Source organism: Pipistrellus hanaki (genome assembly GCF_964339955.1).
Source record: "Pipistrellus hanaki genome assembly, chromosome: 12".
NCBI classification, from domain to species: Eukaryota; Metazoa; Chordata; class Mammalia; order Chiroptera; family Vespertilionidae; genus Pipistrellus; species Pipistrellus hanaki.
In genome coordinates, this window is record NC_140514.1 from 27,145,820 (window position 1) to 27,161,231 (window position 15,412).

Sequence of the window (15,412 nt, forward strand, 5' to 3'; positions counted from 1 at the left end):
AAAGGAAATCTGAAAGGGATGGCTCTTTCAGATAATACAGTTATAGCATAGCACTGATTTTGCAAACCAGATTTCCATACATGGTAACATTTTTGAGAGAGAAGTTTGATTCCAAACAACTGTCTCTGCCTTCACATTTTGTGGCTTTGTTTCTTTTATTGTTGTTAAATTTTGTTACCTCAATTTTTGTGGCACTTTCGGGCTTGGTAGAATATAGCTGAATTAACCCTCTTATGACCTCTTCCTCTTCCCTTGCAAGTGTAGGCAAAGCCCACACACAGGCTTCTCTGAGACTTCCTGATTGCTCCCTGAAAATCTGATCTTAGCAAAGTAATCAGCAGGGACATGCTGCTGCCTGCAAACTCTTTCACTTGAGCGATTTTCAGATTGAGCAAGGAAGAAGAGATCGAAAATGTAATCAGAAAGTCATTTTGAGCTAACCAGCAGCTTTGAAGCAATGGCAATTACAGTACAAAATTGAACATAAAATACGTAGCGAAATCACCATCCCTTATACTTGACAAAATGAATATCAGCTTTAAAATACTTGCACAAAATTACCTCAGCATGCCAAATTCAAACTCTCCTCTCTCTCCCTAATGGGTCTTTTGAGTAAGAGGGCACACCTTGTTAGATTGAGTAATGTACTTACAGAAAGTAAGTTAGGCAACTGGAGGGAATCTGGGGAGTCAGAAGAAACATCAGTGGGGTCACAAGCAATACTTATTGGTCACAAGCATCCGGTCACAACTCAATGAGAGTTGGTCTCTCCTTTGTATCACCAAGCCTCGTAGGGTGAACTTGAACCTGGAAAATGGCAATAGAAAGGTAGAGCCTGGGTTAGGTATTAGAAGAGGAGGGTTGGGGGAAATGAAAGGGAGGTTGTGAGAATGCTGTCTGTCAAAATGAGACCCTTTATATGTAAAAAACAGCCCCGAGAGTGATACCTGAATGAACGAGGAGAGGTGGACAGCCAGGTGGACAATATGGGGAGCGCAATGGAATCCACCTCGGCAATCTGCAGGAGTTTCCATGTTCTCATAGCAAATTGACTTGTTCTACTTTTCATGACTCATGGTTTATAAATCTTGCAGTTTGCCTCAGGACATTCAGGCTTTTGTAGGCTTTTTACGCCCAAACCACTGGCAGACAAGTTTATATAAGGCTTGCTGATAGAAATAATTGCAGTTGGTGGAACTTAACCTCCTTATCGCCCAGGGTACCAGTGACCATATTCCCCTCACTTTTGAACCTGTAAACAGCCAAATACGAGCAGAGGCTGATGACTCTGAGAGTGTAAAGACAGAGCAAACAGGATCATGTAGTGCAGGGCAGGGCAGGGCAGGGCAGGGCAGGGGCGGCCAGGTCAGTGTGACTGGAGCATGTGAGTGAGGGAGAGGTGTGCACTGTGAGGCTGGAGAAGGTGGTGGGGACCGTGTCACGAAGGGCCTTGTGGCCTCTGGTAGAAATGTGGGTTTAGTCTAAGTGCAGTGGAAATCTGCTGAGGGCTTAAAATGGAGGCATGGATTGACCAATTTAAGTTCTTAAAAGGCCATTTTGATACGGTGTAGGATGGATGAGGCTAGGGGAGGCTTCGAGTTGAGAGATTATTGCAAGAGTCCAGGTGAGAGATGATGTAGCTTGGACAGCTTCTTAGGAATAGAGGCAAAGATTTCATTTACTGATATATTGTGAAATGATTACTACTATAAGGTTAGATAACCCATCTATCACTTATCTTTTCTTTGTGTATATGGCAAGAAGATTTAAGATCTACTCTCTTAGAAACTTTCAGGTCTACAATAGAGTATGTACTGTAATTCTAGTCACCATGCTATACATTAGATTCCCCAAATTTATTCATCTTATAACTGAAAGTGTACCCTTTGACCAACATCTCCCCATTTCTCCCTCCCCACTAGTAACCAAAAACCTACTGTCTGTTTCTATGAGTTTAATCTTTTAAAAAAAAAATTTTGTGGGCATATTTTTAAACCACTGCAAAGAGATAGGTTAAATGATTTCTTATTAGGGTGTAAAGGTGAGAGCAGTAAAGGTTAACCCAACAAAATCTATGGAGATAAGGAAAGAATATACTTTGCTTCCTAATTATTGAATTATCATCAGAGAGCATTTCCACCTGACTTAGTTAGAATCTGTTGGATGTTATTAAATTACCAAAACTGATTTAGGCAACTCTTTGAAATAGGCAAGGTGGCTTTTGAGATCCAAGGCCTTCCTTTCCCCTCTATGGCAGCACGCCCCTAGACTTTTTTGGAGGCCCTAATATATTAGGACGTCACCTGGTTACAACACGCTCTCAGGAAAGGGACATGTAGCAGTCATTTTCACCTTCAAGTAAATCTAAACCATTGCTTCTCCAGTGGGTATTCAATATTTACACGTGATAGTTGAACAGATGGCCTTTTCGCCCAAAGAGATTTCATTAGGAGGAACTGTAAAGGGTAGAAGAGTTTCTGAAGGAGATGGGGTGCTTGTTGCCCCCCTTAAATCTTTCATAGTCTTTGGAGTACTGGATCTCCACATGGTAATATGGCCCAGGCTTGTTTCCATGCATGTCATTATGCTGCTGTGCACCCACAATAAATACCCTGGAGACTCGACTGCAGCAGTTCAACCACAGGCATGAGTTCAAGTAGTTTCTCTATTGAGTTCCCTACCTGATGATGATGTTTTCCTGAGTAAAGCAATCAATTGAAGAGAAAAGAATTTCATTCTCCACACAAATGTGCACCTACATGACCCTAAACATTTGACTTTTCCCACAGAATAATTTTCTGTTTCCCAGTTGCAAGGACTGCCCATTTTATCTAGTATTCAAAGAAGGATGTGTAAGCTATTCATTCTTTGGCATTTATTTGCAGAATCAGTGAAGCAGTAGGCATTATTAGGAACAGGTTTGGGAGGGGGGGAAGGAGGGCTTCAGATCCATTTTTAGCTTAATCCATACTGGGATAATTGAGATATCTTTTGGAGCATTTGTTTATTTGTTATATGAAAATTGTTTTTGTAATATATTCCTGGATAGGAATGTAATTTTATCACCAATTAATTCTCTATATATTTTTGCATGACTGATCTTCTTAAAAATACCTTCAGGAGCCAAATTTAGAAAGTATGTGGGCCATTCTGCACATGTCACCAACGTCCGCTGGTCTCACGACTTTCAGTGGGTGTTAAGCACCGGAGGGGCCGACCACTCGGTGTTCCAGTGGAGATTCATTCCAGAAGGTGTCAGCAACGGCCTGCTGGAGACCGCACCCCAGGGTAAAGCTAGTAATCATTCTTCAGCATCTGCTTACTTTTCAGTAAAACTTTCAAAGGATGTTGTAACATCTCTTCTGGAGGTAAAGAGTTAAAGGAATTTCAAAAATTCATTCCTATAATAAATTTTAAAGTTAAAAAACAAACAGGAAAAAAAAAAAACTTTAGTGACAACTATGGGTCAGTCGGTTAATCTCCTTCAAAGGATTTTGCTTATACCAAATGCAAGGGGAAGGTCGAAGGTTTACATGAAGAATTAACCTCTGAAGCTAACATGAATGTGTACGTTTTCACCACCTTAGGATGATTATAATGGGCGGTGGGTCTGCTCTGCCAGGCTGTGGGGCGACAGGGTCACCTTTGGAATAGATAAGCTGCCTCCAGAATGGGTTTCAAGTGAATGCTCCACAATCCAGGCCAGTGTTTTCCAGCTCGAAGGATGTGAACACTTTTTTAAAATTTATTTTTATGTCAGCAGGAATGATCAGGTAATAAAATGAGAAGCTATGTGGGGAAGATTTTTATTGGGAGGGATTCTGCAGCGACCTGGACCATGGCAATTACAGTTGGTGGGCATGTTAACAGGCTAATGAAGATCTTTCCTGAAATAAGTGATTGGATTTCCTTTTAAATCAACCCTTTCCTTGTAAAAACCTGCCCGCCCCCCTTTTGTTTGTCTCTTTCTAGGTAAGACTTAAAACTCAAAGGCCTGTGATCTAATAGAAGTGTGGAAATGGGGAGAGGGTGATGATTTACCTTACATAAAAACTGGTGTAGTTATTTTTTGTTTACTTTGATAGGATAGAAGAAAGAAAATATTTTAAGTAATATTTTTAGCTCTTTAGAGGTGCAGAAGTTTTCCTCTGTTCTTGTGGGTTGTGTTTCCACAGAAGGCGGCACTGATTCCTACAGTGAAGAATCTGATTCAGATTTATCTGATGTGCCGGAGTTGGACTCTGACATTGAGCAAGAAACTCAAATCAATTATGATCGCCAGGTCAGTAAGCAAGCAGCCTCCTAACAAGTGTCGTATAACCCAGAATTCCATTGTATTTGGACACTGACTGAAAATGGTTGGTACTTAGGCAGAAGAGAATCAAGACAAGAAGAAGGAAAATTGCATTTATTTATTTACTAGAGGCGTGGTGCATGAAAATTCATGCACTCGAAGGGGAGGGCGTCCCTCAGCCTGGCCTGTGCCCTTTTACAGTCCGGCACCCCTCGGGGGGTGTCCATCTGCCAGCTTAGGCCCGCTCCCTGGGGGATCAGGCCTAAGTTGGCAGGCAGATATCCCCCTGGTAGCCTGGGAGCCCTCGGGGGTATCCGAACGTGGCTTAGGCTCTCTTCCCCTGGGAGAGCAGACCTAAGCTGCAGGTAGACATCCTTAGCTTTGCCAAAGAGGTGGGAGAGGCTCCTGCCACCATTGCTGCGCTTGCAGCCATCAGGCCAGCTTGTGGCTGAGCAAAGGTCCCCCTGTGGGAGTACACTGACCACCAGGGGGAAGCTTCTGCATTGAGCATCTGCCCCCTGGTGGTCAATGCATGTCATAGCGACCTATTGTTCTGCTGTTAGGGTCAATTTGCATATTACCCTTTTATTATATAGGATTTAGTTATTTGTTTATTGTTAATCCTCACCAGAAAATATTTTTCCATTGATCTTTAGAGCAGAAGGAAAGGGTGTGTGTGTGTGGGGGGGGGGGGGGAGGAAGGAGGTGCAGAGAGAGAGAGCTGTGAGAGAGAGACATATTGCTTGGTTACCTTTCACATGAGCCCCCAGTTGGGGGCCAGGGATTGAATTTGCAACCCAGGTGCCCTTGATGGCGAATCGAACCCATGACCCTTCAATGCACAGCCCAATGCTCTAACCACTGGGAAACACCGGGCAGGTGTTGAACACTTCTTATCTTTCAGTACAGGTTAAAAATAAGGCATTTACCTGATCATATTCTTAAAAGACATTTTTAGGTGGAAGTGAGTAGCAAAGTTTCAAGACTGAATGATATTTGGGGTTTTCTACCTCCCTCACACCTAAAACTTTAAAATATTTGGAGAAAAACAATGAGCAAGTAAGCTGCCCGATTTTTGTTTTCTCTTAGCAGTTCATTAAAGCATGTATATTCTTTACAGAATATGTAGTCTTGGAGCCATGGTAGTTTACAAGTGAGCTTAGTTTATGGAGACCATTATCCATATATGTAAAGTAGAAGCCCAAATCCAATGCACATTATCGCTCCAGTAAGAAATCATCACTAGTATAAAAGTTGGGCAATAACATCCAAATTGGGTCCTTATTTTTTTCTTAAAGTAGGCATTTTATTTTAGCATGAAACCATAGTAAGTACTAAACAGAGCAATCTTTCCAGGGCAGTGGTCAACAAACTCATTAGTCAACAGAGCCAAATATCAGCAGTACAATGGTTGAAATTTCTTTTGAGAGCCAAGTTTTTTAAACTTAAACTCTTCTAACGCTACTTCTTCAAAATAGACTCGCCCAGGTCCTGGTATTTTGTGAAAGAGCCACACCCAAGGGGCCAAAAAGCCACATGTGACTTGCAAGCCACAGTTTGCCGACCCCGCTTCCAGGACACACATTACCTTGTTAATGGAAATAACTAGGGGTTCTGTTCTCTTCCTTGTCTTTTAGCAAAGGTATGTGAAGCAGATTCTCTACGTGAACACTGAGTGCATAGGATTTTGGGTCTCAGACCCAGCAGCTGTCAGACAGCTGCCATGTATTGGGTGTCTCTGTGGGGCCATATCCTGTGCTTTACATACACCAAGTTCAACCCCATGATAACCCTGAGAGGTTAAGTTCTGTGCCCACATCCACATCGCCTGTATTGTCAGGGTAAGAATGCAGATCTGGGCTTCTCTCCAAAATGCACATTCTATGTACTACTTGGCTTTGCTTCTATATAAGCACTGAGTGTACTGATTTTCATATGATATGGTGTGTTTTTTTCAGTCCATAATCATCACTCATGGATTCAGTGCTTGAAAATTTTTTTTCAGTAAAAATGCCATTCAACTGATGGCTTGTTTCAAATTCACAATTGTTATCAGTTTGTATATTTGGTACAGTGCATTACACAATAAAGCTACTAAAGATAAGTCTTTGAAAGGAAATTATTAATGTCCAAATACCACACAAACACTAAACAACATTATGCCCTGATATCAAGGGGAAATGGAATTTAAGCAAAACGGGCATGAATTCTAGGAGGAGGAAGAAACAAATTTCCTTAGTTGGGAAGTTTTTATTTAATAAAAGGATGCTGGTAAAAGAATGAAAAGTCTTAATTATATTGAAATATATGCCTAGGATTTATATATCCTCCCTTACAAAAGCTTTCACTGTGTTATTTTATTTATGTTCACAATATTCCTGAGTTATTCCTTAGCAGGGTTTTTATTTCTGTCAAACAGGTGGGAATTTGAGGCCCCCAGAGGTTGTGAGATGTTCAAATAAGCAGTGGAAATTCCGAGACCAGGATTCAGTGCTCTGAAGTAGTTGGTGCGCCGACGAAAGCATAATGAGTTCAGATGAATAGTTATCTTTAGATTTTAAAAGCTTAGTTCTTTGCACCTATAATAGAACAGTGATGAGATATCTTCTGACCTTTTTAAAAAAGGGTTTTGGTCAAGTCCTAAACAGGGGCTTTATTATAATATTTCATAGATTTTGTTTTTAGCAATGTAGTTTCTTTCAAATGAAAACTTTCCTTTAAGAAGATGAGAAATTATTAATAGATTGTATTTAATATTCAGTGCGTTAAATGGATATCTCTTGGTAGTAGGGCTTAAATACATGGTAAACAAAGATTGATTTTTATGTACTTTTATTTTGTTAAAACTCACCAGATGATCTTTTTTTCCATTGATTTTTTAGAGTGGAAGGGAGGGAGAGAAAGAGGGGGAAGAGAGACATCGATTGGTTGCCTCCAATGCATGCCCTTGACTAAGACCCTTTGGTGTGCAGGCCAACACTCTAACCACTGAACACACCAGCCAGGACTGATTATTATGTACCTTTACATTAAGTTGTAGGAAATGTCCTCTCAGTCAACAGCACATTGTAGGTCCCAAGATAGAGCAGGAGCTTTGCTGTATAGTTTAGAATCTTATCTGTCAAGATGCATGAGGCCCTGAAAAGACAAATAATTCCAAAGAGTGACCACCATGATTCTCAAGGTCCATATTTTGCAGATGTCAGAATCTTGAGATTTTTGCTTTAGAAGAAATTAAAATTTTATTTATACCTATAATAGTTTTATTTATTAAAAATTAATACCATATTTTCTGGATATAAATTACTTAAACATAATAGCAAATTAAGAAAAAATTATCTTAACCCCCAATAATTTGAAAGATATGTTAGTTTTGCTCATTAGAAGAGAGGTTTTATGTTCTCAATTTTGTTTATCTTTTCAAAAAACCAACTTTTAGTTTTGTTAACCTTTTCTATTGGTTTCCTAGTCTCTATTTCATTTCTTTCTGTTCTATATTATTTCCCTCCCTCTTCAACTCTGGGCTTACTTGGTTCTTTTTACTAGTTCCTTAAGGTATGATGTTGAGATCTTTTCCTTGTTTTAAATGTTTGCATTTATATCTACAAACTTTCTTCTTAGGATTGATTTTTACAACACCCCAAAAGTTTGGAATGTTGTTTCAATTTTTATTTGTCTCAAGATTTTTTTTTTTTTAATTTCCCTTTTGATTTCTTCTCTGGTCCATTGGTTGTTCAAACGCGTTGTTCAATTTCCACGTATTTGTGCGTTTTCCAGCTTTCCTTCTGTTATTGATTTATAGTTTCATACCATAGTGTTAGAAAAGATACTTGATATAATTTCTACTTGAATCTGTTGAGATTGCTTTTGTACCCTAACATGTGATCTGTCCTGGAAAATGTTCCGTGTGCACTTGAGAAGAATGTGTATCCTACCGTTGGATGCAATGTTCTATCTCTCTCTGTTGGATTGTTTGATTTCTGGTGCGCACGTCTCCTGTTCCGTTACTGATTCTTTGTCTGGTTGATCTACCTGTTGTTGAGAGTGGAGTGTTACATCCCTAACTATTACCATATTATGTTTATTTCTCCTTTCAGTTCTCTTAGAATGTGTTTTATATGTTCAGGTGCATAAGTATTTATAATTGTTATATCTTGTAGAATTGACCCCTTTATCAGATCAATTATACTAGAGGCCCGATGCATGAAAATTGTTTACAGGGGGAACGGGGGGCGGGGGCGGGGGGGGGGGGGCCGGGAGAGAATCACTCAGCCTGGCCTGCTTCCTTTCTCAGTCTGGGACCCCTCAGGGGATGTCCACCTGTCGGCTTAGGCCCAATCCCCTGGTGATCAGGCCTAAGCCAGCAGTCAGACATCCCTCTTGCAGTCTGGGGCCCTTGAAGTCTGGGACCCCTTGCTCCTTACCGCCCGCCTGCAGCCGAGGTGGGAGAGGCTTCCGCCAGCACTGCTGTGCTCACTGTGCTCACCAGCCGTGAGCCTGGCTTCTGGCTAAGCGGTGGTCCCCCATGGGAGTGCGCTGACCACCAGGGGGCAGCTCCTGCGTGGGGCTGGAGAGGGGCCGTGGGAGGGCTCCAGGTCACATCTGGCCTGTCTCATTCAACCGAATTATCTGGACCCAAGCAGCAAGCTAACCTACCCGTTAGAGCATCTGCCCCCTGGTGGTCAGTGCATGTCATAGTGAGCAGTTGAATGACCTTAGCATATCATTAGTATATTATGCTTTGATTGGTTGAATGGTTGACTGGATGACCAGACACTTAGCACATTAGGCTTTTATTATATAAAGATAATGAGCTTTTTTTTTTGTCTCTTGTGACCATTTTTAGCCTCATGTTCTAAAAAATGTTTCCCATAATTAAAGATTTCCTGAGAATGTCAAGATACTGTTTTTGAAACCTGAAGAAAGGAGCCTCAATTAAATGTATTTGTTATGCTTTAAGGTTTACAAAGAAGATCTACCTCAGCTAAAGCAACAAAGTAAAGAGAAAAACCATGCAGTGCCCTTCCTCAAACGAGAAAAGGCTCCTGAGGACAGCCTGAAACTCCAGTTCATACATGGGTGGGTGGCCTGTTGTCAGCCCCAGCATCAGGCGAAGGATGTCCCTCCTCTGTGCTCTCCCACCTCAGGCGGCTCGTCTCTCCAGTTCGCACTCACCTGCAATTACTATTTTAACCATTAGTTTGCATCCAGTTTTCTCAGTGGCCATCACAATGTGTGTGTCTATATTTTTTTATACAATATTTTATATACTTCCATGATGCATATATTACTGCAACTCATGGTTATTTTACTTTATTCTTTCCACCATCTCTGGTTTTTTTGTTCCCATAACTCCTGCTTTATTTTGCTTGGCTCCTAGGAGGACAATGTGTTCTTCAAAAAACATATGGCCAAATCATTTTCAAGTTTGAGAATTACTTATAGCCTTCCAAACTTTAAGTTGAAATCTAAAAATTTTCAGCAAAACTGTCAATGGTTGTGAGGAATATAATATCTAGTGTTTTATAAATGCTATTCCCTCATTTAAATGGAACCAATGGAGCTTATGAAAATATTATAAGAAATGATTTTAATAAGATAGAATTTTTCAGTGAGTTCAGGTATATAGTCATATATGCATACTTACTACTAGAGCATTACGGAGTATAGCATTAAGTCTATTCCAGTTTTTCATTTAAAAAATATATTTTGTTGATTTTTTACAGAGAGGAAGAGAGAGGGATAGAGAGTTAGAAACATCAATGAGAGAGAATCATTGATCAGCTGCCTCTTGCACACCCCCTACCAGGGATGTGCCTGCAACCAAGGTACATGCCCTTGACCGGAATCGAACCTGGGACCTTTCAGTCTGCAGGCCGACGCTCTATCCACTGAGCCAAACTGGTTTCGGCAGTTTTTCAATTTTTATTATATGTGAGCATTGAGAAAACTTATTCACATAAGTCAGTCAGAATGGGAGCAGTGTTATCATAGCTACGTTATTCAATTCTTTGAACTCCTCTTGACTTAGAAGCCAACAATGTATAATATGATTTTTATATATCACATAAAATGTCATCTGATGATCTGATGAAATCTCACTTATAAAAGCAAATAACTTGGAAATCACTTGACTTGCAAAAGGGCTTCTCACCTAGTCCTTGGAGTTGTTACAACATCCACACTTGTGTTGTTCATGGTCCCTTTGTGTTGATGTCCTGGAAGGTTTGACATTCCGGGGTAATACACCACCGTGAGGGTCCAGATGGACCAGAGGAACGACTTCCTAAAGTGGGAGGAAGGCAACTGTGAAAGGGGAGGTAGTAACGGAGAGCCTGCATCTCACCACAGGTGTGTTGTCAAACCGGTCAGTTTTGAGAAAGAGCATACACAGTAGCTGAGGATCTGAAAGTGATCTGGGCCTATTTTCCCCTCAGAAAGTCATCCTATGCCCTCGGAAGTCCTCATTCCCCGAACATTGTAGTTAAGCAGCTATGCATTCCCCTAGGTTTCTACTTGCACATGTCCCTACGCCAGCTTCACCTTCTGACAACTGCCGCTCTGTTATTCAAATGCTGTGCCTTTCTTGGACCCGTGCTCCAGGTACAGAGGCTACGACTGTAGGAACAATCTGTTCTACACACAAGCGGGAGAGGTGGTCTACCACATCGCCGCGGCTGCTGTCGTGTACAACAGGCAGCAGCACTCCCAGAGGCTGTACCTGGGGCACGACGATGACATTCTCAGCCTGACCATCCACCCGGTGAAGGACTACGTGGCCACTGGGCAGGTAGATACCTCTCCCGGGAGACGGGTCTAGCCAAAGAGAGGGGAGGTTTAATTTCAAACCCACTTTATATATATTAGAAATTCGAGAAACACTTGGTAGACATAAGCCTGAGGCAGGAAGCTGAAGATGTAGTAAATGCTGGATTATTTTGAGGGTGGGAAAAGCAGCCAAAACCTTCTAACGCTATTGGGAAGCCTCCAAGAGGTGATCACCTGAAAGTGAATTACCTGTGAATAGAATTAACTGAAACAGATAATGTAAGTTTCATGAATGTGCAGTCTTAATACACTTTCCTCATCACTGTGTACTTGGTACCTAATATATCCGAGGTGCTCAACACTCAGTGAATGTTTATAGAATGAACCATCTTTTCATTTAACTATAACATCTGGTGGTTTTTTTTAAAAAAAAAAAAAAAAAAAACTTAGTCATATGAATTTTGGCTTATTTTATATTTTTGCATTTCAAAGAAAATAGTTGCATGTCAGGTCTCAGAATAATTGTCTCCTGTTAACCTTTGACCTTCATGCAAAAGTTTTTTGAATTTTATCTGAACCATTTTGGAATGTCTAAACTTTAGATTGAGTCTATAATTGAAAAGCTACTAAAAAAACGAAAACAAAAGAAAACAAAGCCCTGTGTTCAGTCATTTTGTGTGGGGAAGGGAAAGGGATTGAGTTGCTTATTAAAAAAAGCACCTGTTAAACTCACATTTATTACCTTACTGGTAAAGTAGTAATACTGTCAACAGTATTTTCAGTTTTGTACTCTTTTCTTCCGATGATCAGATTACATTTTTGTTCAGTTTTGTCATGGGCTTTTAACTAAAGGTTAAAAGTTTCTTTAAAAATATATATATATTTTATTGATTTTTTACAGAGAGGGAGAGGAATAGAGAGTTAGAAACATCAATCAGCTGCCTCCTGCACGCCCCCTAATGGGGGTGTGCCCACAACCAAGGTACATGCCCTTGACCAGAATCGAACCCGGGTCCCTTCAGTCCACAGGCCAACACTCTATCCACTGAGCCAAACCGGTTTTGGCTAAAGGTTAAAAGTTTCTAAGTGGAATCCAAGAAAAACTTTGGCACGGAGGTCAAAGGTTAACAGGAGACAACTCTTCTGAGACTTGACATGCAACTATTTCTGCAGCTCTTGACTACGGAACAGAATCATTCTTATCATAATGTATGATTAATTAACACACTCCTCCTGCCATTGAAGGTCGGGAGAGATGCTGCCATTCATGTGTGGGACACGCAGACGCTGAAGTGTTTGTCACTATTGAAAGGACAGCATCAGAGAGGAGTGTGCGCCCTCGATTTTTCAGGTAAGCCCCTTTTCCACTGGTCGTTGACGAACAGTTCTACATTTATTTTGAGGATTTTTTTTTCCTTTTTCTCACAACCCTTTACTTAGCTGACTTCTGTTGGTATATCAGCTCCCCATTCTGAGGCTGGAAATCAGATATGTTAATACCTCATAAAGAAATGTGGCTTTTAGATTACCCGTCCTTTCCTCGTCTGTCTCATTTCCTCTCTCCCAAGTCGTTACCCAGAGCTCGCACTGTGTTCCGCATTTGCCTGAGCGATTTGAAATCCAGAGCAGCTGTTGCTGTTGAAAGACTTAGTTGCAAATGTCTGGCAGCGACTCAGACCCTCAATTTTAGCTCTCCGCATCAGGGGGAGCCCAGCACTAGCGATTTAAACTATGAAGAACTGGAGCTAGGGCTGCGAATTCTTGGCAAAGGGCCACCTGACAACATGGGTTTTGGAAATAAATTTCACATGGAAATATCGAACTGAAGGTTCCAACTTTTTGATTTGAAGTTTGAACACAGTACTATAAAAATACTAACTGGTAACTATAGTTTCCATTTGAGCGAGGCCGTTTCCTTAAACTAGCAATGAGACTAAGGATCTGTTGCAAAAGGCGTTTTTACCCAGAAAATTTGAGTAATTCCAATGGTAGAAATTAGATCAGTAGAAAAAATTATTAATTTTTCCTACAGAAAATGGATTCTGTAATTTATTTCTCCCATTAAATGTTTAAATGTTTACTATGTGCAACATACATAATATTGGTCATTAATATGCTCCACGACTGCACAACCCATTTCTCTCTTGTGTCCCTCACTCTCTGCTCTCCTCGTTCAAACCCTCTTTCTCATTTGTGCCACCGTAGTGCTGCTAGTCTCTGATTCCCACAAGCGCTTCCTCTAGTCCATCCTGCACACTTCTGGAGTCTTCTGGAGCCACCACCTGGGCTCCCCTTGTCTGCCTCAGGGCTGATCACTTGGCGGGACATTCATGGCCTCCCACGATCTGGTCAGCCTTCCTCCGCAGTGTGTTCACCCATAACCCATTCATGCTCCTTTACATCTACCGAACTGTAAGACTAAATGCACCCTTTGTCCTTTTTGCCCGGGTTCCTTTGCTCATGCTGTCGCTATGTGTCCATTCAAGTCCTGTCATCCTTTAAGACCAAGCTGAAAGTTTTCCCCTCCATTCTTCCCGGGAGAAATAATGTGCCCCTTCTTCTGCATCCCTTAACCCATTTGTCATTGCTCTTAGAGTCCATGTGGTACGGCAGTTATTAATGTTGACATCTCCTATGCCCTTTACATATTGCAAGCTACTTGGTCAGCGCAGCTCATATCTGTTTGCCACTGCACATGTAGTGTTATGGACACAAAAGATACTCAAAAAATGTGAGAATTGCCTTAGCTGGTTAGGATCAGTAGATAGAGTGTCAGCCTGCAGACTGAAGGGTCCCAGGTTCAATTCCCGACAAGGGCACATGCACAAGTTGCAGACTAGATCCTCAGTAGTGGGTGTGCAGCAGACAGCCATATCAATAATTATCTCTCATCATTGATGTGTCTCTCTCTCCTGCTCCTCTCCTTTCCTCTCTAAAATCAATAAATGTATATATTTTAAAATGTGAGAATAAATGAATGAGTGAACAAATAAGGTTTTGTTTAATATACTTTTTTTTTACGTTCACTATTACTATTGAAACTTCATATTTTCACCATGTTGGGGTGAAAGTTATCTTTATTCTCTAACCAATAACATGGTGCAACTTGGGATGTTTTTTAATGACATGCACATACTATAAACTACAAATCTGAGTTGTTAAATCGATATTACAATCATACTTTCTGTGATTATAGGATTAGTAAAAATCAAAGCTGAGCAGTTTGCACTCTACACTAGTGGGCATCTGAGGTAGAGAAGGCATGAGGAGGAAAAGAGAACTTCTTAGCATATCACCTGCCAGTTGAAAGTCCAGATAAACACACCCAATAAACGGATACAAAGTCCTAATCTTCTACAGGTTTGATGGACATACAGTTTTATAGTAGGTGTGCCACCTGTCCTTGACAAAGCAGTAAAATCTAAAGGAATCCCTAATTTGAGTTCAAATACAGTTCTACTCCAAATACTTCTGTATTTTTCATAGTTCCACTTCTCAATGGCCAAATTTCCCTTTTCCTAAAATTAAGTTTGCTAGCAGGTATATATGTGTATACTTAATATAAAAATAATATTAAGCATGCTCTAAAAGAGTGGTAAGATACCCATTAAAGTAGCAAAAATAAATAAAAATAATAAAACTTAAATGTGGACTAGTTTATAAAGAATCTAATATATTCATATTTTGGCAGCATTGAAAATTAACTTAATTCTAGCAAACAATTTGGCACATATAATAAAAGCTATAATTCAAAATGACAAGTATGTAGACTGTGTATTTCATGCATATTTCTATGTACCAAGTAAAAGAAAAATAGAACTCAAAATAACACCTATTCACTGATTTAATCTGAAAATGTATGTGTGTGTATTAGCATATAAATAGAGTAGCAAGAATTTAGAATAATATAAATAGACTTTAACAATCATTAGATTTTTTCCATAGAATTGATTGATGCTTTTTAATTTAGAAGAATCAAAAGAACTAACTCATGTTATTTAAATATCATTAAAGGAATTAGAGGAATGTTGATCATAGACATTAATTAATTATGAGATGAGTGAGTAAGTTGGTACCCAGTAACTTGCTCTCTGAATAAAGAGCTCACATCTCTTCCGGGCTTAGTAGTTTTATAGAAGAAGGATCAAGAAATGATCTTGGAGCCATGGCTAGTTTGGTTCACTGGATGGAGAGTTGGCCTATGGACTGAAGGGTCCTGAATTCTATTCTAGTTAAGAGCACATCCTAGTAGGGGGCTTGTGGGAGACAGCCAATCAATGATTCTCTCTAATTGATGCTTCTGACTCTCTCCCTCTCCCATCTTCTCTGAAGTCAATAAGGAAGGAAGGA

The 15,412-nt window shown here is 40.3% G+C and overlaps 1 protein-coding gene across 1 annotated transcript in view; it reads left to right on the forward strand.

Annotated features, from left to right (window-relative positions):
- EML6 (EMAP like 6) overlaps positions 1-15,412 on the forward strand; it is a 194,250-nt gene that overhangs the window by 94,653 nt on the left and 84,185 nt on the right. Inside the window, exons 12-16 of the mRNA XM_084900797.1 lie at positions 3,121-3,288; positions 4,176-4,282; positions 9,255-9,373; positions 10,898-11,084; positions 12,308-12,413. Of these exons, the coding sequence (XP_084756923.1) occupies positions 3,121-3,288; positions 4,176-4,282; positions 9,255-9,373; positions 10,898-11,084; positions 12,308-12,413 (687 nt within the window). The remainder of the gene's footprint in view (positions 1-3,120; positions 3,289-4,175; positions 4,283-9,254; positions 9,374-10,897; positions 11,085-12,307; positions 12,414-15,412) is intronic.